Source organism: Asterias rubens, chromosome 4 (assembly GCF_902459465.1).
Source record: "Asterias rubens chromosome 4, eAstRub1.3, whole genome shotgun sequence".
NCBI classification, from domain to species: Eukaryota; Metazoa; Echinodermata; class Asteroidea; order Forcipulatida; family Asteriidae; genus Asterias; species Asterias rubens.
Window position 1 is genome coordinate 4,744,215 of NC_047065.1, and position 24,644 is coordinate 4,768,858.

Consider the following 24,644-nt stretch of genomic DNA (forward strand, 5'->3'; position numbering starts at 1 on the left):
TCGGATACTTCGCGCTAGTCTTGGTGCAAGAAGTTTCTCGTTACGCGCTGTTGGTGAGTTGGCCACGCTGTGTGTGAAAGGAAAACGAGAAACGTCTTGCACCAAGACTACTACGTGCATGAAGCATCCAAAAACTGTCTCAGTCATAAAAAAAGCAACACACGTGCATAGCTCAAGGACGTCGGAAAACGGATAAGTTTTACAGAGTTTCTTACTTTATACCGCCTTTTTACCAAAAAGGCATAATTATGAATGGGAATAAAAGAGTAGTGACTCGTTCTTAGACTGCCGTTTAAAACAGGCAGGGTCGTGGCAGTGTGAGGGTCTTTGTCGCACTGCCACGACCCTGCAACGTTTTAAACGGCAATGGAGTGTCGAATACTGTGGTTCTGATGAACTATAGGCTTCCAAACGACTCAAGTGGGTGCCACTGTGCATGTGTGATGCTGAATCAGTGTAGTTCGACTAAATGTGCGCACTTGAACTTGCTCATGGTACATTTGTAGCTCTTACCTCCAATGTATGATGAAGATGACATGATGCTGAAGATGGCACCCGTCTGCGCAGTTGTACTCTGAAACTCATTCTGGAAGCTTAAGAACAGTACTCCAGCGCAGCGTGTTACGACCTTGACTAGAAGATGGATAGTGAATGAGGCAAACACGACAGCAAAACCCCAATGGCCCCATTCGCTCACAAGAGGGCCCATCACTTGCAATTACCACAATGGGCAATTGGGTGTTGAGCGGAAGCTAGAAAGATTTTAGAAAATGGCGTAACATTGTTATCGCTTTTAGTTCATAGTATGTGTATGCATGAGGCTGTGTTAAGTCACCTGACGTCATCATCAGAATAATCAATGGATGCGCCACTTCGGTGTGCAATGTCACTGTGCATTATTCAGTGAAGTGACCATTTTAGGCGGCGCGGCGTTTACACGTAAACCTATTGCGCTCCAAAATGGTGAGCGTGGCACAGTCGCCGCGTGTGACGTGGGTGCAAGGGTTCAATAGTGGACTTATATGATGGGTCAATCTCTTTGCCAACTCAATTACGGCCAAATTGGTGCCAAGTTGGTGTAGTTTCAGTGTAGTCATTTGAAACAAATTGGTGTACACTAAAACCAAACCAAAGCTCTCTTATATTGGTGCAGTCTTGGTGTACGTTGAAAACACCCAGCATACAAATTTGTACTTGTTGGTGATGCTGCCTTAATTGCGCTTACGACTAAGGCCCAATTTCATAGAATTGTTTGCTTTTTAGGTAGAAAATACTGATTAAAACACTAAATTTTCTGCGTAGAAGAAATGAGTAATATACCAGCCACATAAAAATGCATGCTATATGGATTTTGGCATAATTGTAATAAAAAAAAAATTAAAAAAATTGCAAACAATGCGAGAAATGGCTTCCTTTTGAAGTGACATAGTTTTTGAGAAAGAAGTAATTTTCCTCGAATTTGATTTCGAGACCTCTGAATTAGTTTTTGAGGTCTTGAAATCAAGCATCTGCAAAGCACACAAGTTTGTGTGACGGGGGTGTTTTTTCCTTCCGCTACTATCTCACAACTTCAACGACCAATTGAGCTCAAATTTTCACAGGTTTGTTATTTTATGCATATGTTGAGATACAGCAAGTGAGAAGACTGGTCTTTGACAATTACCAATAGTGGCCAGTGGCTTTAAACAAACAAATCAGCCTGGTGACTATCAAAAGTTCAACAACATGCCTTGGATACATCATACATGTACATAAGACAACATACGAGTTTACAATACTCGATTCAAACTAGCCGTTAAAAAATATAACAACATTTCTCTCATACACTGTAAGAAAATGATTCACATACAAAGCAATACTCACAGAAAACTCTGTACATTATCCTTCCAAAGTAAACAATAAAAATAAATATGCTCTCTCTAATGGTCAAAGCTAACAATGGAAAAGAGAAAGACCAAAGGTTGGGGGCACAACGTTCATGGTGAAACAATTGGCTTTAAAGGCGCTGGACACTATTGGTAATAACACAAAATAATTGCATAAAAACTTACTTGGTAACAAGCAATGGAGGGCTAATTTCTTACTCAAACAAAATTAAAAGGCCTCAGCTATAGCCTTTTATTATCCCTCTGAAAACACACCAAATAATACAACTTGGGTGTTTTTTTTTTAAATTTTTCTCTTTCGATGACCATTTGAGCCCAAATTTTCACAGGTTTTAGTGCATCTGTATGTTGAGATACACCAAGTGAAAATCCGATTAGAAATTTTGCATTGCATTGATGCCAAAATAAAAATGAACAAAACACTCACTGAGCGATTACTTCCAAATGCGAAGTTAGATTATTTATTTCTCATCGAATATGACATTTCAAACAGAAATATTTCAAGGGATGTTTTCAACTATCATCATCATTAGTCCGTGTAAGTTTTATGTATATCTGCGATCTTCACGATTTTTGTTTCTTACCAATTCTGTAATGTTCCTTTAAGCAGAGTCTTTCTCAGAGGCTTAAAAGTATAGCCTTAAAAGTATAACCTAAAAAGTATAGCCTAAAAAGTATATTAAAAATTATAGTAAAGAGGGTGTACTCTATTATGTTACATGTATAGCCGGGAAGCATCAATGTTAAAGGCAGGGGCAAAGATTGTTTTTAGTCATTGTAACGGTAATGCTGATTCATACATTAAGCATTATAAGGGTGAAGACAAAAAAATCAATGACGCTACTTTTAAATCATGATACGTGGTTGGAGTGTTTATGCAGATGCCTGAATTTGTCGCTTGTTTTTTTTTTCTGCATACAGCTTGCAGCTGATCCGGATATTAATGTGAAGAATGGTTCAGAGCTTCTGGATAGGCTAATGAAGGTAAGTGGACAGCAGTGTTAAAGGGAAGGTACACATTTGGTAATTACTCAAAGCAAATATTAACTTGAAAACTGACTTGGTAACGAGCATTTGATAGCTTTTGATAGTATAAAACATTGTGAGAAACGAGGGTGTTTTTTTCTCATTATTTTCTCGCAACTTCGATGACCAATTTAGCTCAAATTTTCACAGGCTTTATATTTTATGGTTATGTTGTGATACACCAATTGAGAAGACTGGTCTTTGACAATTACTGAATGTGTACCTCCCTTTAAATATTTGTAATATATTGATCCACATGAGGAAGCTGTGGTTAATTAATTAACCGGGAAAAAATTCCGATTGAGTCCCATTGAATTTCCTTTTGAAATTATATTTTGAATGGGATTCAATGGGATCCCATTGTTTTAATGGGATTCAATGGGATTCAACAGTGTTCAATGGAATCCCAAGTGGATCCCATTGGATCCTTTTGAATTATGTCCCAATTTCCACACCAATCCCATTGAGTCCCATTGATATTTTGAATCAGATTCAATGGGATTCCATTATTTTAATGGGATTCATTTGGATTCAATGGGATTCAATAGGACTTAATGGGATTCAATGGGATCCGAATGTTTTAATGGGATTCATTGGGATTCAATGGGATTCAATGGGATTCAATATGATTCAATGGGATCCCATTGTTTGAATGGGATTCAATGGGATTCAAGATGATTCAATGGGATCCCATTGTTTGAATGGGATTCAATTGTGTTCAATGGAATCCCATGTGGATCCCATTGGATCCCATAGAATATGTCCCAAATTCCACACCAATCCCATTGAGTCCCATTGATATTCTGAATCGGATTCAATGGGATGCCATTGTTTTAATAGGATTCATTGGGATTCAATGGGAATCAATAGAACTTAATGGGATTCAATGGGATTCAATGGGATCCCATTGTTTTAATGGGATTCAATGGGATTCAAGATGATTCAATGGGATCCAATTGTTTTAATGGGATTTAATGGGATCCCATTGTTTTAATGGGATTCAAGATGATTCAATGGGATCCAATTGTTTTAATTGGATTTAATGGGATGCCATTGTTTTAATGGGATTCAATGGCATTCAATTGGATCCCATTAGGATCCCATTGAATATGTCCCAAATTCCACATTAATCCCAATGAATCCCATTACATGTATTCCCATTCAAATTTTCAATGGGATCTCCCATTTTAATGGGATTTAAAAATCCCATTGATTTTTATCAATGGGAATTTTTCCCTGGTTACTGTCATGATCAGCTCAAGGTTTCTGAAAATGTGTGGAGGAAATCATGCATTCAATTAAATTCAATTCAATTAGTTTATTTCAACACAATTGTTTTCCCTGTGTGCACTAAAAACATTCAAAACCCATACTCATTTAAAAGAGAAAAAAAAAACATTACATTTTAAAAACAAGAATTTAGTTTTAAGCAATAAATGGGCTAGTTCATTATTGTACTGGACTATATAATGAGGAAGTCAACCACAGATGCAGAGCGACTCTAGGTTTTACACTCAACCAAAGAAGAAGCTCCAGATACCCTAAAGAAGTCCTTTGTGATCTGGATTTCGCGGATGATATTTGCCTATGCAGTGACGATCAGCGCAATGGCCAAGAACTACTGAGAAATTTTGAAAGGCATGCTGGAAGTGTGGGCCTAAGACAAAAATGAATCGAAAACAGAATATCTAACATTCAACACCAACACCAACGACAACATTGACATCAAAACAAGTAGCAGTGTGCAACTACATGTAAATGAAGTTGACCCTTCCCATGAAATATGCTAATTACATTTACGCATGCGTACAGACCCTGTACAGACCGCAATCGCGTCTGTGTCACGCACCCATTAGCTGTGTACAGCGCGATGTTGTCTCATTTTGCCAACCAAAACGTCAGTGCGCACGCGCTACGTGCAATTCACATATTTCATGGGAAGGGTCTATTAGTATTTGCAATCGTTTATAACTATTATCAATATTTCCTTCCTTCTTTTATAAGGACATTGTGACAGAAAGCCCTAAATTTGATCTGGTAGCTTTTGTGCCTTTACTGAGGGAGAGAATCTACGTCACTAACTCCTTTGTCAGACAGTTCATCCTTTCATGGGTAAGTACCAGATTAGTCTTGAAAAAATTCATTTTATATCGTAGCACTTAGGCCTACTTTGCATGCGAGTTTTGTCCACGCTGGAAGAATAATCTTGAAATGGAGTTTCCAATCTGAGAAACGTTGCTGTCAGTAACACTTCTCAGTTTCAAACTTTGGGGCATCAAAATTGATGTCTTTTTACATACTTTGAAGTGAAATGTTTCTGAAAGTGCCTTTATACTATCAAAGATGTTGTACAACTAACCAATAAAGTAAGTATTGATAAAAGTGATCACCATACCTTCACCTTCCCTTAAAGCCATTGGACACTTTCGGAACAGAAAAAAAAAAATAAAGTTCACAGATTTACTAATAACTTTCAGGGTTTACAGAAGGTAATGGTGAAAGACTTCTCTTGAAATATTATTCCATGAAATGCTTCGCACTTTTTGAGAAAACGTTAAAACAATTATCAATTCTCGATATCTAGAATTACGACTTTATTTTAAACACGTGTCATGACACAGCGAAACATGCGGAAACAAGGGTGGATTTTCCCGTTATTTTCTCCCGACTCCGATGACCGATTGAGCCTAAATTGTCACAGGTTTGTGATTTTTATAAGTTGTGATACACAAAGTGTGGACCTTGGACAATACTGTTTACCTACATGTGAAGTGTCCAATGGCTTTAAAGGCAGTGGACCCTATTGGTAATTACTCAAAATAATTATTATCATAAAACCTTACTTGATTATGAGTAATGGGGAGAGGTTGATAGTATAAAACATTGTGAGAAACGGCTCCCTCTGAAGTGACGTAGTTTTCAAGTAAAAGTAATATCCACGAATTTGATTTCGAGACCTCAGATGTGGTCTCGAAATCAAGCATCTGAAAGCACACAACTTTGTGTGACAAGGGTGTTTTTTCTTTCTTTAATATCTCACAACTTTGATGACTGTTTTAGCTCAAATTTGCACAGGTTTGTTATTTTATGCATATGTTGAGATACACCAACTGTGAAGACTAGTCTTTGACAATTACCAATAGTGTCCACTGTCTTTAAGAAACTGAATTTTTCTATTTTGTTTTTCTCCTCAGATTACCACACTCAACTCAGTGCCAGATATCAACCTGTTGATCTACCTCCCTGAGATACTCGATGGAATGTTCCACATCCTTGGAGACACAAACAAAGAAATCAGAAAAATGTAAGACAAGAATTAGAGTCATTGGTGCGCCGTTGTTTTGACCGCTTGAGGGCGCTCTCAAACATGTACCACTGTCGTGGGGTCCATTCATTCATACCCAAAACAGGCATTAAAGACTGCAACACATTTACCACCGTAGATATCTAATCCATCACTGACGATACGACCTTTAAAGGAGCCGTTATAATCCACCTTTAAGGCAACTTGAAATTAAGGCCCAACAAAAATTAAAACTGTGCAGGACCAATCGCGTTATACCCCCAGAAGTGATACAACTACTATTGAGAGCGCCCTCACGGGGTCAAAAATACAGCACATTACAATTTTACACGTACACGTACTTCAATACCTACATTCCTGGTGACTCTGACAGGGCACTTCACAAATTCACAAATTAAACAAACTCAAACTCAAAGACCGTAAGACAGAGTTTTTCATCGCTGCCTTCCCTCGTGTCATCACTTCTCTCTCAAATCTTACTTTTCATGTATGTAGGGGATACCATTATACAGACTTCTAGTTTCTAGTTCAGTCAAGAACCTCAGGGTCATATTATTTGTCTTTTATGTCCATGTCCAATCATGTCACCTCCATCTGTAGATCCTTAAATTTCCACGTACCAAACTTCAATCGGAGCTGAAGGTAGGAATTGATGTTCCTCTTAAAGGCAGTGGACACTATTGGTCATTACCTAAAATAATTACTAGCAGAAAACCTTACTTGGTTTTCGAGTAATGGGGAGCTGTTGATGGGGAACGTTGTGAGAAACGGATCCCTGAAGTAACGTAGTTTTTGAGAAAGAAGTAATTTTCCACAAATTTGATTTCGAGACCTCAGAATTAGATTTTGAGGTCTCTAAATCAAGCATTTGAAAGCACACAACTTCGTGTGTTTTTTCTTTCATTATTATCTCGCAACTTCGACGACCAATTGAGGTCAAACGTTCACAGGTTTTTTTATTTTATGCATATGTTGAGATTCAACAAGTGAGAAGACTGTCCAGTGTGAATAGTGTCCAGTGTCTTTAAAGCAGTCTAGATTGTAGGGATGTGGGAAACATGCACTGAGCAACTAGTTCCAAAGAGATGCAGTTCACGGAACAAAAGCTGTTGGCATGACTCTTTCATAGGGACATGTTGCCTTGGATCGGGCGAGTTGGTCTATGAAAAGCGTTTGTAATCGTTTTACATATAATTATGTATATGGTCAGAAAGATGTTTTAAAAGTAGAATCCACACAAATATGCCTTGAAATTGCATGGTTTTCCTTATACACACGGCACACCAATTTGTGAAGTCAAATGTTTGACTTTACAAGATGGCTAACTGTGTTACAAGTAGTCTGAAAAGTAAATGGAAAACCACACAATTTCAAGGCAATTTCATTTTATTCTACTTTTATAAACACATCTTTCTAACCATAAATGTATGCATTTTATAACTAATGGTTTGGGATGCGTTTCATAGACCAACTCGCCCGATCCAAGGCAATATGTCCCTTTAATGACTCTTGTTTTTTCTCTGTTGTATATTTGACTTTATACCCCAGGTGTGAGTTCTGTTTGGACCACTTCATGAAGGAAATCAAACAGAGTCCGTCCAGTGTAGACTACCCATCCATGGTTAATGTACTCATAGCACACAGCCAGAGCAATGGTACGTCATATTTAATTCTACCACATGAACTCATCTTAATTTCTTAAAATTGTTGTGCATCGTGGATGAGCGGTCTAGTTCAACGGACTCAAGCTCAGGCTCCAATTTCATGGCTCTGCCTACCACAGAATTCTGTGCTTACGATCGCCATTCTACTCTAGCTGTGTTAACCTAGAATGCCTAGTTACGTGGAGTGCACACAAGCCAAAATTCGCTGCTAACCCGTTAAATCCGTTTGACGTAAGCCTGGAATTCCCTGCTTCCGAAAGCAGTGATCTTTGCTTATCAGTAAGCAGAGCCATGAGAGTGTGGGTTCGCATCCTGGTCATGACACTTGTGCACTTGAGCTACAATGTACTTAGGCTCTTTACCGTACATGATAGTGCATTCCACTCTGACAGCCAAGCACCTAGTGGATGATACCCTTGCCTACATACATCCTTATGGGCTGTAAAGGGGGTAACCCTGTTTCATCCCATCCAGGGCCCAATTTCATAGAGCTGCTAAGCAAAAGAATTTGCTTAGCATGAAATTTGTGCCGTGATTAAAGCAGGATTACATGTACCAACCAAATTTCCATGTGATTTTCAGGTTAAGCAAACAACAGCTGAATACATTAAGCAATATGCAACAAATGGAAATTTGGTTGGTAATCCTGTTTTTATCAAGGAAGAAATTTCATGCTTAGCAAATTTTTGAGCTAAGCAGCTCTATGAAACTGGGCCCAGGTGGCAACATGTACCTGGTGGCAGTTAATTTGGATCAATAGCTCAAATCGATTATGTGTAGCCCTCACCTTAAAGTGGTCATCCGGCCATGTGATGTTGGGCGATCTTTCGTGAACAAAAATTAAATAAAATTAAATTTAAAACAATTTAAATCAATGAAATTGAACAAACTAATAAAACAATTCATTATTTGTGCCCTAACATCATAAGCCGGGCTTTCCCTATGCACAAGATAGAGTATTGGGCTGACATGCGCAAATTGATTGCCGATATACATGAGGGCGACAAAACAGAAGATGAAGAGATGAACTAAGTACGTTTAGGGGCATTGCTCGGCAACAGACAGCGTAGGATAGATTGAAATGGAGAATTGGTGAAGAGGCTTTCCTCCTGCAGTTAAGTGAAATGGGCTAGAAAGAAGAAGAAAGAATGCATGATTTGCGGTCGATAGTTAAAAGATTGGGGTACATTTTATAACATTTTCAAACACAATGTCCACAGATTTACATTAAACTTACACAGTTTGAAGATAATGATAGTAGAAAGCTTACCTTAAAATATTAGTTGCTGAAGTGCTGTAGTTTTTTTAGAAATGAATAAAACAGTGTCATGAAAATACAATTTTACATGCTGAAATGATTTTTGTCTCATGATAACTGAAAATTATTTTCATAACATTGTTTTACTCATTTCTCAAAAACTACAGCACCTCAGCAACTAAGATGTTCAGGGAAACTTTTTACGATCATTATCTTCAAACTGTGCAAGTTTAATGTAAATCTGTGGACATACATGTACGTGTAGTGTTTTTTGTCCTACAAAAAGTACATAGACCCTTTAATACAAAAATATTTATCTTCTATTTTGTTTTATCCTGATGTAGATGAATTGATTCAGCTTACAGCTATCAACTGGCTAGTGGAGTTCTTAAACCAAGCTGGACGTAACATGATTCCCTTCTCCTCTGGACTACTCAACGCCACTCTGCCATGTATGGCCTACGACAGAGTGGAAAGGAAAAATATCCTTTGGCAGACCTCGCAATAAGCCACCGCACCCACAACAATAAGCCATTTGCGTGTTAGACTTTAATGTTGTCTGCACAAGTAACCTCTTACATGTCTTAAATTTGAACTCCTCAGACTTTCAAGACAGTTTTTATGTCACATGATTAGGCACAAGCTTTTGCATAGTTACCCAAGAGGCGGCGAGCACCGATAAACCATTCTAAATGGATGTGTATGGCACATTGGTACCAGGGTTTGCTCATCTGTATGTACATGTGTAAGTGGTATATTGTGACCCTCTCAAGTGGCAATAGAATTGTTCAATGGTCATAAACAACAAACACTTTTAATTTGGTCTGAACTGTAAACTGTAATTTTTTTTTTTTTTTACCCATACACCGATGTGTGTTAGCACAGTACATGTATACTCAGTACTTTCCCGAGTGTGTTAGCACAGTACATGTATACTCAGTACTTTCCGGAGTCCTGTGAAAAAATATCACAGGCATGTTACTCGGGTGGGATTGGAACCCACGACCCTTGCAATTCTAGAGCAGTGTCTTACCAACTAGACTACCGAGGTTGCCCAGTAGCTAAAGGCAGTTCGAAGCCTATGTTTTGGCAGCGGGTACCGCAACGATATAATAGATGTTAATTAATTTGCATCGGGGATAAAGAATATTTATTTCGTTTTTTTACCCATACACCGATGTTGTTAGCACTGTATACTCAGTACTTTGCCGAGTCCTGTGAAAAAATATCACAGGCATGTTACTCGGGTGGGATTCGAACCCACGACCCTTGCAATTCTAGAGCAGTGTCTTACCAACTAGACTACCGAGGTTGCCCGGTAGCTAAAGGCAGCAAGTGTCTTGCCCAGGGAGACAAGTGTTACAACTGGGATTCGAACCCATACTCTGCTGAACAGAAGCACCAGAGCTTTTGGTGCTTTTATCGCTCGGCCACGACACCCTATATAAGCACTGTTTATAACTATTATTTTACCTTGACCAAAGATTGATCGGATACGCATCAAAGAAGCCGCGAAAGTTGTCAACAAAAACCTGATGCGGTTAATAACAACAGAGGATGATAAAGGAGATGACCAACCAGAGGACAGCCCCCAGAATGCATCACCGCTCGGCCAAAGGTATGTGATTAGTTATGCGTCTCTAACTCACACATAGATTCTTGTCATTTTGATTGGTGGAACAAATGTAATTTTTTTTAATTTTTTTTTTTATGCAAGTTGCCTGACACACAAGGCCTGAAGGCCACTTCAAGGTGTGGGCTACAATTATTTTTTTCCAGAGGCCGTTGCCACCTGTACTCCTAGGGCTGAAACAGGGTTACCCCTTTCACAGTCCATTTGAATGTAGGCTTGGGTATCATCAATTCGAAGCCTGGCCGGGAGAGCAGAAAGCACTACCTCCTCAATTTTATGAAGCAAGTGTCACGACCGGGATCCGAACCAACACACTGCTGATCAAACAACAGAAATTGTCATGGCAGAGCTGTCGAGTTCACTGAAACCTTAATCTATGGTGTTGTTAGCAGCAGAATATGGGTTCAAATCCCATTCATGAGACTTATGCATCCAAGGCGCCGACCCATGAAGATGAAGGGCCAGGTATTACATCGCCTGAGTCCGAAGCTACATGGTGTACGGCTGCGAGACATGGCCCACAAGGGTGGGGCACATCCAGCAGATGGAACGCGCAGAGATGCTCCGAGGAGGAGCTTGGGAGGAGAGTCAGAGTCGAGGGGGGTCGGCATCATTTTGAGGAGGCACAGGCTGAGGTGCATGGTTTGGTCAGGTGGAGAGAAAGGAGGATGCAAACTGGGTCACAAGGTGTTCCCTCCCGACACCAAGAGTGGCGAAGAATTCTTAGCAACTGTCAAGTTGTTTGTTTCTAGAACAGATGTTAATGTCCATGCTTTGCACCCACGAAGTAGCACTGATTCAACAGTGGCCACAAAAGAGCTGTAGTTTCATGTGTCTTCTCATTTTTCTACACCATACCTTTTTTCATGCTGGTCATTTCCGAATCTTTCCTAAACTTCAACCCAGATCTGTGCGACTTGATGTATGGCCGATGGTGGACGTTCTAACAAGGTTTATACAGCATGACTCTATGCAGTGTAAGATCACTGCTCTAAGATGGACCTACCACTTACACATGAAGACACCTAGTAAGGTTGGTTCAGAACTTAACAATTTTACCATCCAGTGCCCCTTTAATGATTTGTAGGGTGTCTTGGCCAACTGATTAAGAGCATCAAGACAAGTTCTAGTGGTTAAGTTATCAGAGTGGGAGTTTGAATTCCGCTCTTGACACTTGTGTCCTTGAGCAAGATGTTTTGCTATAATTGCTTCTCTTCACCCAGGGGTATGAATGTGTACCTGCGAAATGTGTAGGGGTTGATATTGTGTATGAAAAACCCTTTGGAGCGCTAAGGTTGCCCAGATTGTATACTCCCCATGGAGCTGAGAAAGACCAAAAGGAATGTTATCCAGCAGTCGATTTCAAGAAACGTTAGGATTAAATCTCGAGTTAGGACGAGTAACACATCCTAACTTAGGATGGATTCAATGTGTCCTAACGTCTTTGGATACGTCCTAAATTAATCCTTAGTTAGGAAGAGTTTGGTTACAGTACACAACGGCAGGGCACTAATGTGAAGGGCATTGAGACGGTTATTGTGAAATATGCTATAAAAGAACATTATGACATGTATTATTGTTATTTTAGATAGTGTGCTTAATGTTTGATTAATTTGGATTCTGTTGTGTATTTCCGCAGATTTTCAAGCATGTCGAGAATATATTTCCAGTACTAGTTGGGTCGCTGTCAGACATATCAGATGAGGTGAGACCTGACTTTTTAAATGTCTTTCAAGAGCATTGTAAAAAAACAAAATTCTAATAATATTATGGTCTTAAGTAGCACAGTATCTACCAATGAGGTACTCAAAGTACTTGAACAAACAGAACAATTTTAATAAGGGAATAAAGGGGTAGCGACGAGTTCTTAAACGGTCGTTTAAAACCGGCAGGGTTGTTACCGTGTGATAAAGGCACGAGCTGAAAGACGAGGGCCTTTATTGCACGGCAACGACCCTGAAAGGTTTTAAACGGCCATTTAAGAACAAGTCACTACTCTTTTATTCCCATTCATAAATGCCTTTTTAAAAAGGCGTAATAAAGTAAGAAACTCTGTCAAACTTATTCGTTTCTGACGTGCTTAAGCTCTGTATGTCCGTGTGTTGCATTGTTATGACTGCGACGACAGTTTCCGGATCCGTTTGTGTGCGAATAGTCTTGGTGCGAGACTTTCACGTTTCCCTTTCACACACAGCGCGGCCAACTCACTGACGGCGCCCGCATCGCCCAAAATGCTTGCACCAAGACTAGCGTATAGTATCCGAAAACAACCGGGTTATAAACAGAGCTCCAGCTGGTCATTATCAACTGTTTAAACAACTCCACGTGATGCGCTCTTCACCAATAAGAATAGCGAAACTGTCTGAGGTATTCATGAATGCAGGTTCAGAGTTTGTGAGACCAGTTTATGTAGCATCTTGTAAGGGAGACTAGGGCACATTCAGAAGCCACTGCTAGAAACACCGTGGAAAATCCTTCTCTCAACGATAAGTGCAATATAGGTGGAACAAAGTTTAGTTCTACGTTAGGGGAAGAGAAAGGGTTCAACCTGGTATTTCTGGGTCAAAGCAGGCACCCTTGTTTAAACGGTTTCTTAGATTTTAAATTTCCATCATGGCCTGAGACACGAGTGTTTTCTTCATCAATCAGGAGACAGAGCATTTTCAGTTGCAGGCGCTACGATGTGGAATTCCATTCCAAACTCCGCCAAAAGTTCTAGCTCTTTTACCATGATCAAAATGTCACTGAAAACATTCTTTTTTAATCAGTAAATCTCGCCTGGCTTGACCTGCAAGTCAAGTCAAAAAGAGAGCGGCTTTTCGCGGGACTTTCTTGGCTAAATGCTCCAGGCTTTGCCTAGTTGTGTTTTTCCTCTTTTTTTTATTTATTGTATTCCCTTTATAGTTTTTTCCTGTGATTCTCTGAGTGCTTTGTAACCTTAGGAAAAGGCGCTACATGTATATAAATGGTATTATTATTAATATTATAAGGTGGTGTTGCTGGATCTGGAAGTCTTAGCGGAGGTTGTCTCGTCCTCAGCTGGTCCCACTGTGACATCTCAGTCAGCCCAGGGCGCTAGCAGCAGCCAGCACGGAGAGAAGAACAAAGCGGCGTCTGGCATGAATGCTTATTTTCACAAGTTCATGACCAAGTTACTGCAGCTCTTCGCTTCCAACAGGCAGCTTCTTGACGATAGAGGATCCTTCATCATAAGGTTGGTCCGTTGATCTTTATTTCATAAATACTTAGGACAGTTTGTACACGGCGAGTCAAAAAGAAGTTGACCGAGATATACATGTAAACAAAACAACTGACACTTGAAGCAAGCACTCTGGTGAAGCAAGCATTCTTTCCTACTTATCTGAAAAAAGGGAGGTTGATATTGTGTATTAAAAAAAAAAAAAACACCTACATGTATGCCATGATTTTTTCAGATGATTGCGCGGAAATTGTATGGCCTAATAAAAGGCCACTTCATGGTGAGGGCTACTTTTAACTGATTTTGGCTATCCACCCAAATCAAATGCTTCAAGGGGCACATTGCCACCTACTCCTGGGGATGAAACAGGGGTACTCCTGTCACAGTTTGAAAAGGATGTATGTAGGCATGGATACCATCCACTAGGAGATGCACTACATGTGTTTGTACCTTCCCAACTTTTTATAAAAGCCTATGGACTGTTAAAGAGGTAACCCTGTTTCAGCCCTAGGAGTAGGTGGCAAGGGTCTACTCCTGGGGATGAAACAGGGGTACTCCTGTCACAGTTTGAAAAGGATGTATGTAGGCATGGATACTATCCACTAGGAGATGCACTACCTTCCCAGCTTTTTATTAAAGTGTATGGATTGTAAAAGGGGTAACCCTGTTTCAGCCCTAGGAGTAGGTGGCAAGCGCCTCTGGAAAAAAATAATTGTAGCCCACACCTTCAGGCCTTGTGTGTCTGGGGACTTGCTATAAAAAAAAAAAATAATAATAACAAATTATGGCCAAGTGCCTCAAAATTATGTTCAAGTGCCGTGCTAAAGGTGAAAGTGTCATCACCGGGATTAATCTTATAGGCACTGGACACTGTGTGTAATTACTCAAAACATATATTAGCAAACAAACTTACATGGTAACAAGCATCACAGAGCTGTTGATAGTGTACCACATTGTGAGAAACGACTCCCTCTGAAGTGATGTAGTTTATGAGAAAGGTGTAGGTCTCGTACTTTAAAGTGTAGGTCCTTATACCTTCAGGACAAAATACTGATCGCATTAGGGGTGTGATAAAGAGCTCTATATAAGAACCTAGTACTATTATTCTTATTATTCCTCCACCCTACTTTAGGCAACTCTGTCTACTGCTCAACACAGAGGACATTTACCGCACGTTATCAGAGATTCTGGTGGACTACAAGGACCTCCAGTTTGCCACGGACATGGTTCAGACACTCAACAGTATTCTCCTGACGGCAACGGAACTCTTTGAGCTCAGGAACCAGCTCAAAGGTCTTGTTTCAGAGGTGAACAATTTAGGCCACTTATACATGAATTGCACTAAGCATCATCGACCGCAATATTTGATGAAATGAAAGGCTATAATTGGCTAAGAGTTGTGCGCAGTGTGTACGTGTGTAAACTTTTCCATTGTTTATCATCATCAAATATGGCGTTCGGTGACCCTAAGTGCAATCCTCCAAAAGAGTATCATTGTTTTCTCAAAAGAACTTTAACTTTCTGGGGAAAATATTCTTGCAAGTTTAATCAAACTTTTTAAATTGGGTCTCCTTTTTCCATTAAGAGGGAACTTCCATTTGTTTTTGGGTTTTTTTGGGGGTGTATTGCAGCCATTTTTGTGTTGTGTCATGGCCGAGGATATGTTTGAATCTTATATTTCAGCAGCGAGTACCGCAGTGATTGAATAGATATTGACTTTGTACTGGATCTAATTGTGGTTCCTGTTGCTAAAGTATTGAATTCCAAATGCCCCCAACCACTGGGCTTGTCTCAGTAGTCTATTGGTAAGACATCTGGTCCCCATTTCATGACTCTGCTATCCGCCGATTTTTGGGGCTTACAATCACCATTTGCCAAATTTCTGCGCAACTTTTAGAATAGAATACCCTAAGCGTAAAATGTCTTGTAATTTGGAGTACATGTACATGCAAGTGCACCAGCCAAAATTCTCCAGTAACATGTGAAATACGCTCATCATAAGCACAGAATTCCCTGCTTCCACAAGCGCCGACTATTTGCTTACAGTATAGCAGAGCCATGAAATTGGGGTTAGCTCTAGCAAAGGTCATGGTTTCAAATCCCACCCGAATGATATGCCTTTGGATTTTTTCGCAGAAGCCTAGGAAAGTACTGTGTAAACAGTGCATAAATACACATAGTGTAACGGCAGAACTAAATTTTGTATCCCAGTTGCTTTATTGATTTATTTGCTAAGTTGTTATGCTGACCATTTATTTCTGTTTTGATCTTTACAGCGCAGTTGTATGCTGTTTCACTGTCTGTACAAGTCGTGGTGTCACAGCCCTATCGCAACAGTGTCTCTGTGTTTCCTGACGCAGAACTACGCACATGCTTCCAATCTCATCTACATGTTGTATCCTTTGCAAAGAGAGACAGAGAGAGAAAGGGGGGGTTCAAAGAGAAACCCAAATGCTTTATAATAAGTCAGATTAACAAGGTGTTTTTATGGCAGGAGTTTTGTAATGCCGAAGCAGCTTTGGAAATTTCTCCATTTTGTGTTAACTTTCGGGCGATTGCTGGGTTTTATCCATCGGGACATTTCCATTAGCCTTATCGAGGTGTTGTGGACACTATAGGAGTGCACTGTTTGGTTTGGGTGTATACAGAGAAATTTACCTAAACCAAATAGTGTAATAGTATCGTGTCCACACACTGTTACCTTCGTTACACTGGTGCAAAGAGAAACAACAGGTTCTGAAAAACTTGTCGTGTAAATTCCCTTTTGGGGAGTTATTCTGTAACCCTTGATTCCAGAGACCTTTGTCTTGTTGTTGTTTATCATTCTGTCAATCATTCTGTTTACAAAACTAGTTATGAGCAGAGTTGTAGCTAGATCAATTTTTTAAACTACAACCTACTGGACATGATGTCCGGTTTTCAAACTGAGTATGTCATGCATTAACAAAAAGTGAAAAGCTTTTTGACTGTGTTCTTTCTCTGTGATACTTGATACTCCTAAATCGTCAGCTGTGTCTCAGATCAATGCACAGTGGACAATATCATGATTTATTTTTGGGGAAATCTGTGCTGGGCAGCACAATGTATTTTGCTCAGAGTGCTGGGCAAAAGTTTTGAGTTCTGGGCGGGCCCGCCCAGCACCTTCCACCATGGCTACAACACTGGTTTAGGAGAACCACAGTTATTTTACCGACCAATGTTATTGCTTTTATAACTTTATGATGGCCAGCTTAGTTTCCTTAATGGTTCCCGATTCTCAGTGGTGATTTGGAGGTGACCGTACATTTTCTGACTGAAATCGACAAGCTGGTACAATTATTAGAGTCTCCTATATTTACTTGTAAGTATACACCGCTGTGTCAGTTACATTTTTTTTCTCGAGTTGCATGCTTCTTTGCACTTAAACTTACACATTGCACTTTGCAACTTTGAAATTGCATTCTGTAACTTTTACACTGCACTATGTATCTTACACTGTGCACTCTGTAACCTCCAACCTTTGCATTCTGTAGCTTCCAACTTTGCACTCTGTAACTTACTGTAACTTAGACATTGCATTCTGTAACTTTGACTTGCATTCTGTAACTTTGACATTGCATTCTGTAACTTTTACACTGCACTATGTATCTTACACTTTGCACTCTGTAACCTCCAACCTTTGCATTCTGTAACTTACACCTTGCACTCTGTAACTTACACCTTGCAATCTGTAACTTACACCTTGCACTCTGTAACTTTGACATTGCATTCTGTTACTTTGACATTGCATTCTGTTACTTTGACATTGCATTCTGTAAATTACACCTTGCACCCTGTAACTTACAACCGTTGACTCTATGACTTACACTTTGCACAGTGTAAGTCTCTTACGTGTACATACATGTATTACATTCTGTAATTGATACCTTTTAATCTGTGGCTAAAACCGTGCATTTTGGACCTTTTACCTCGTACATTCTACCTTGTACATGTACATGTACCTTGCTATTTTCTACGTTGCATTTTGTACCTTTTTTGTTTTGGAATTATTTTTACTAACAATTAAAAATAAAAAAATATTATAAAAAATGTTACAGCGTTAATTATTTTTCTTTCTTTTCTACTTCATGACTTCAAGACCTGAGGTTACAGTTACTGGACACAGAGCGTAATCAGTACTTAGTCAAGAGTCTGTATGGTCTACTCATGTTACTACCACAGAGTACAGCGTTCAACACCTTACAAAGGCGCTTAGCGTGTGTTCCTAGTCTACTTCAGTTACCCAAGGACCAAAGGTAATACCAATAATTCATTCACTGTGTAACAAAAATAAGGGAATCAATGTGTGGTAAAGAGGTTTTCAACTAGTGGTTTAATCCCAACGAGGCCTGGTTCGTGATAATTTTACCGAGACGAAGTCGAGGTAAATTATCAAGAACCAGGCCTCGGCGGGTTTAAACCACTAGTTGAAAACCGATTCAACACACTTTGATTCCCGTTCATACATAAATACCTTTTCGGTCAAAAACATCATCACTTTTTGGTCAAAAAGTAAAATAAATGCAAAAATTATAATTGTTAAATGATTTCTTTCAACACAACACCCCTCCAGCTATGAAATGGTAAATCCCTCCACCGCCCTCGGGTAAACACCTCCTTATAAGAACAGGTGCAAGGTCGCATGTCACGCTCATGAATTAACACTTTTTACCGGTCATAAACAAAGGTTTATACACACTCACGTGACGCGCTCTCCACCAATAGGAATAGTGAAACTGTACGAGGTATTTATGAATCTTGATTTAACTTCTCTTAGAGAAAGAAGGCAAAATTTTTTGCACAGTTTTGGGAAGAAAAACAATCCAACAAATTTTGTTATCCGCTCCTTCCAATTAGGAACAGGGCAGGTGTTCTAAGGTCCAATGCACAAGCTTCCTTAATGGGAGACTTTGGGACGCTAGGTGGCAGCAGACTTACGTAAACTTCCATTGTTTACATAGTTCTGAGCGCGCCCTCATGACCGAGAACAATGGATTTTACCTGGTAAGTCTGCTGCCACCTATCGTCCCAGAATGTCTCCTATTATGAACAGGGCAGGAGTTCTAAGGTCCAATACACAAGCTTCCGTAATTGTTCCCTTTTGCAATACAGACAAATTTATCATGCAGTACGCTTTTGCTCATTAAATTGAGTTTGTACTTACACGGAAGAAGAAGTAAGATGAAGTAAACATTTTAAGCATTCATGATGTCATCATCCCATAGTAAATTACATCCCAGGATTGCAACATGTTGGATGGCACTTCCAAAGTTAATAATAGTAAAAGTGGCTTCCTATACACGTATAGCGATTTCCGTCACTCAGTGACTCTCAACGCGCTTTAACATACAGTATTTTCCAGGTTTTGGGGGACAACATTTGAGTTGTGAGATCTATACTCCTTTTACATAGCACCATGATAGCACCATGTAATGGTTTACAAGTAATGTTACTATATGTAAAGAAGGTGGAAGTGGCCGAGCGAATCCCAACCAAGTAATTATGCCTGTGATTTCTTTTTCACAGACCTCAAGAATGTACTGAGTATACAGTGCTAACACATACGGGTGTGTATGGGTTAAACCAAAGTTAATATTCTTTATCCCCGATGCAACTTTTAACAATATTATGGTTGACCCATTTATTCCAAAGGAAAAGCAGTCCAGGTCTTATCCCGGAGAGACGGCCCAACTTGAAGGCCTTCAACTGGGATGAAATGTTGAACCACTTCAAGATACTCCAAGCACAGCACAGTAAGACCAAATGGCAACGAATGCGCTCCACGGATGAGCAGATGCAGTCCCTCAAAATCTAACAAAGAGTCCTGGGCCCAATTCCATGACCCTGCTTACTGGTAAGCAAATATCCGTGCTAACTGTATTTGCGGAAGCTTAAAGGGTATAAATGTACTTTTTCCTAACCAAAAAACACAATGTCCACAGATTTACATTAAACTTACAAAGTTTGAAGATTGTGATAGTAGAAAGCTTCCCTTGAAATTTTACTCATTGAGGTGCTGTAGTTGTTGAGAAATGATGAGTAAAAGTAATAATTTTCGTCTCAGTTTTAGCATGTGAAAACGTATTAACCAGTTTTGCTATGGTTTTGGTATAATGTAATAACTGTTTAAGGGGATTTTACATGCTAAAATCATTTTGGTCTCATCAAAATGGTTTTGTGACTTGTTTTACTCATTTCTCAAAAACTACACAACCTTTGTAAGTAATATTCGAAGGGAGAAGCTTTCCACTATCATTATCTTCAAACCCTGTAAGTTTAATGTAAATCTGTGGACATTTTGAAAAAGTACCTGAATCCTTTAAGTGTGTTTTACAAGTTAGCAAACAAAAAATAAGACAACCAGCTTGGGTGTTAACCATTGATTTGCATTGTTATGTCGTTCATTTTGTTCATACAGTAAGCACCATAAGGTTAGCATGCCTTTTCGTGTGCTTATGGTTAGCAGAAATGGAAACTCGCTCAGTATGCACAAAATCGGGCGTTAAAGCCATTATACACTTTCGGTAAACAGTATTATCCAAGTCCCGCACTTTGTGTATCACAACTTATATATATATAAAACAAAAAAACTGTGAAAATTTAGGCACAATCGGTCATCGGAGTCGGGAGAAAAAAAACGGGAAAACCCACTCTTGTTTCCGCGCGTTTCGCCATGTCATGACATGTGTTTAAAATAAATCCGTAATTCTCGCTAACGAGAATTTATATTGTTTTACCGTTTTTTTCAAAAAGTTAAGCATTTCATAGACTAATATTTCAAGAGAAGTCTTTCACCATTACCTTCTGTAAACCCTGTAAACCCTGTAAATTATTTGTAAATCTGTGAACTTTTTTTTTTTTTTCTGTACCGAAAGGGTCCAATGGCTTTAAGCAACTCTATGACATTCGGCCTTGCTGCTTTGTTCTTAAAAGAGCAAGGGCACCAGGGCATTTTATACTCGTAACAAATAAATATTTTGAATATAAAAAATGGATAAATCTCTTTACACTGATAATCCATATGAATCGAATTCATATAACTTGTTTTATTCATTTGATTGGCGGTCAAAGGCAAGAAATTTGTTGTCTTTCGTTTTAAGAGCCAATCATGCTGTTGGTTTAGAAGAAGGCTATATTTAAACAAGTTCTTTTACACTTTTTTTTTATGACACTGTGAAGATATATATTTTTTAATTGCTGAATGTGATGAAAAAAGTTTGGTTTAATCTGAATCTCACTTAGTGAGCGACGACCTGATTATCATGAGTGAATCCTTAGATTAGGAACAGTGTTGGGCAGGTTTGTGCATCCTGCTTTAAAAGTAGAATACAATGATCCACACAAACACGCCTCGAAGTTGCACGGTTTTCCTTTTACCTCGTCGACGAACACGGTCGTCTTAGTTCACAAAGTAAAATGAAAACCACGCAATTTAGAGGCAAAATTGTGTGGATCATTGTATTCTACTTTAAAACATCTTTCCAACCATATGCATTTTATAACAAACGGTTATAAGCGTTTAAAGACATTAAAGACCCTGGACGATATTGGTAATTGTCAAAGACCAGTCTTCTCACTTGGTGTATCTCAGCATATGCATAAAATAACAAACCTGGGAAAAAGTTGTTAGATAATAATAAAAGAAAAAACACCCTTGTCACACGAAGGTGTGTGCTTTCAGATGCTTGATTTCCAGATCTCGAAATCTAATTCTGAGGTCTCAAAATCAACTTTGTGGAAAATTACTTCTTTCTTGAAAACTACCTTACTTCAGAGGGAGCCGCTTCTCACAAATGTTTTATACGATCAACAGCTTCCCATTATTTGTTACCAAGTAAGTTTTTATGCTAATAATTATTTTGAGTAAATACCAATAGTGTCCACTGCCTTTAAACATATGTTGTCAATTTCCTGTTGCCCATTCTCGTAAAATTATGTAAATTACTCAATGTGCTCTATACTATGTGCTAAATACTTTCTTTTGTAAAACATTCCAGCTAGTCCAGAATGGTTGTTCTAATTGTACGTAAACGCTATTGTAATATTTTTTATTTTTAAACTTGTATGCAATTTTTTTTTTTGCTAATTTGAAAGTACTGGAATACTTAAAAAAATAATGTTATAACAAAATCAACTATTGTTTTACATTTATTTTTATTTTTTTATATAATTTTTGAGGCCTAAAATCCATGTGTCCCTTATGCAGTTAATGCGTTGTGTGTAATGCGCAATGTGTTCAATAAGCCACTTCGGAGTTCCAGCTGCTCATATCTGTTACTGCTGACCTCGGACTTTGTCTATCTCCCTTAACCTTTTGATAGACAAAGTCCGTTGTCAGCAGTAACAGACATGCGCCACTGACATTCCGAAGTGGCTTATTAACAGAACACTCCTGAGCAAGCAGTACATCATTCTATTTGTCCATATCACTAAGTGTGTTATCCGTACAAATTACAGGCATCGGTTGGGTGTACAAATGTACACTAATTGGCTTGTGCGTAAAGCCCTCACCTCTCACCAAGGTTACCCCTGGGGTAGATTTCACAAAGGTAGTCCTAACTTAGGACTAGTCTTAAGCAATGCTAAGAGATAGGACTGGTCCTAAGTTAGGACCAGTAACCCATCCTAACTTAGGACTGGTCCTATCTCTTAGCGTTGCCTAGGACTAGTCCTAAGTTAGGACTACCTGGGGTGGATTTCACAAAGAGTTAGGACAAGTCTTATCTCGAGTTAGGACCAGTTACTCGTCCTAACTTAGGACTATCCATGCAATTTGTATATCTCCTAGGACTAGTCCTAAGTTAGGACTAGTCCTAACTCTTTGTGAAACCGACCCCTGGTTCCATACCCGGCCAGCGTACCCATCCATACAATGTATATGAGTTGAGTTGTATGTTGGTTGTGTGTTGGTTCTCTGTCATGCCACAAAGGTTTTCCTAGACCATCCGGTGTTCCCTCCTCCGGAAAAATCAAACATTGCGATCTCCGGCTGTGCATCGTGGTCATGGTAGGTTGATGTGCTGGCTGCATAAGGCACCCTTGCTGCTTGCATTCCTGCTTCTCAAACACGTAGGGGAGCCCTCAGCTCTTAGTTGCGAGTAAGGATGATAAGCCTCCCAAGTTATTACATACTACATATGCATTTCACACTATACTACAACGCATCATGGACTCATGAACTTCCAGCCTCATAATATTTACTGCATTAACTTCCGGCCATATGATTTATAGTTGCATAATTTACCAATTCATCTGCAGATTTTTGTCTTGATTTTGTTTTGATTTTGCAGTACTGGCTGCTTTCCGCACATGATGTCATGTTTTAATATTTGTATTGTCTTAAAGACACTTGACACTATTGGTAATTGTTTAAGACCAGTCTTCTCACTTGGTGTACCTCAACAAATGCATAAAGTAACAAACCTATAAAAAGTTGAGCTCAACTGTCATCAAAGTTGTGAGATAATAATGAAAGAAAAAACACCCTTGTCACAGGAAGTTGTGTGCTTTCAGATGGTTGATTTTGTGACCTCAAAATCTAATGTGAGGTTTCGAAATCAAAGTTGTGGAAAGTTACTTCTTTCTTGAAAACTACTTTACTTCGGAGGGGGCTGTTTCTCACAATGTTTTATACTATCAACAGCTCCCCGTTACTCGTTACCAAGTATGTTTTTATGCTAATACTTATTTTGAGTAATCACCAATAGTGTCCACTGCCTTTAAGTTTGGTAAACAATACATTGATTACATTTTTGGAAAAGACACAACCATTTATTAAGTCCAGCAGCTTTGTTTAATATGAATCAATTGTTAAGGTGAATTGTTTATGCTGTGAAACATTACAATTTTGCAGAAAATCCTTTTGAATAATATTTCAAAAAGTATGAAAGCTGCTGTAGGTCATCAACAAGATATTCAAAATGCATCAGTGGGGATTGAACTTGAACATTTTGCCAATTCTAAACAAATTAGCAGTTTAACAATACATAATTACAAAGTTATATAATTAATATCTTTAGCATTATACAATTTAGCATTATACAATTTAGAAGGCAGGATATACTTTTGGTAAATATAATGAATAAAACATTCAGACTTAGTGAAGAGCACCGAAGACTGTTGATCTTATAAAACATTCTTTGAAACGATTCTCTTCTAACAGAAGAGGTAATTTTTCACCAACAAATTTAACCTGGGAAAGGCTTTTATGCAATAAGGGCCTTTTGCCTTTCATTATTTTCTTGCAACCTATAGACGACCAATCAAATGCCACAGGTTTGATATGTTATGCATATGTTTGGATACACCGGTAGAGGATTCTGGTCTTTGACAAATACCAAAACTATACTCTGCTGTTAAATAATTGTATGACTATATAATTATATGCCTCTTATAATTATAATTATCATTTAAATAATGAAATAAATAAATACATATATTTATATTGTATTGGCTGTCTAAGATATTGGATTAAATTGTCGCAATAAAAAAGTCATAACTACTGTACAGATGTTCACAAGAGTGTCAGGATTTCTTGTTTATTTCAGAATGTCACAGCTTTCTTTCGCATCAGTTTTATAAAACTCCTGTCATTCCTCTATCTCACTGTGGGGTGCGTATTTCAAATTGATACAGTAGAACTTCATGTATTATGGG

At 38.8% G+C, this 24,644-nt stretch overlaps 1 protein-coding gene across 2 annotated transcripts in view; it reads left to right on the forward strand.

Moving 5' to 3' along the window:
* LOC117289253 (protein VAC14 homolog) overlaps window positions 1-19,950 on the forward strand; it is a 45,721-nt gene extending 25,771 nt beyond the window's left edge. The window contains exons 4-17 of one of the 2 annotated variants that reach the window (XM_033770293.1): window positions 2,808-2,870; window positions 4,917-5,024; window positions 6,107-6,216; window positions 7,765-7,871; window positions 9,483-9,620; window positions 10,636-10,756; window positions 11,678-11,804; window positions 12,411-12,476; window positions 13,762-13,985; window positions 15,103-15,277; window positions 16,247-16,365; window positions 17,231-17,310; window positions 18,088-18,244; window positions 19,641-19,950. In XM_033770293.1, coding sequence (XP_033626184.1) covers window positions 2,808-2,870; window positions 4,917-5,024; window positions 6,107-6,216; window positions 7,765-7,871; window positions 9,483-9,620; window positions 10,636-10,756; window positions 11,678-11,804; window positions 12,411-12,476; window positions 13,762-13,985; window positions 15,103-15,277; window positions 16,247-16,365; window positions 17,231-17,310; window positions 18,088-18,244; window positions 19,641-19,803 — 1,758 coding nt within the window. In that variant the 3' untranslated portion in view covers window positions 19,804-19,950. Of the gene's footprint in view, window positions 1-2,807; window positions 2,871-4,916; window positions 5,025-6,106; window positions 6,217-7,764; window positions 7,872-9,482; window positions 9,621-10,635; window positions 10,757-11,677; window positions 11,805-12,410; window positions 12,477-13,761; window positions 13,986-15,102; window positions 15,278-16,246; window positions 16,366-17,230; window positions 17,311-18,087; window positions 18,245-19,640 lie in introns of those variants that run through there. The other variant, XM_033770294.1, reaches the window with a different exon arrangement.
* The last annotated feature ends 4,694 nt before the right edge of the window (window positions 19,951-24,644 follow it).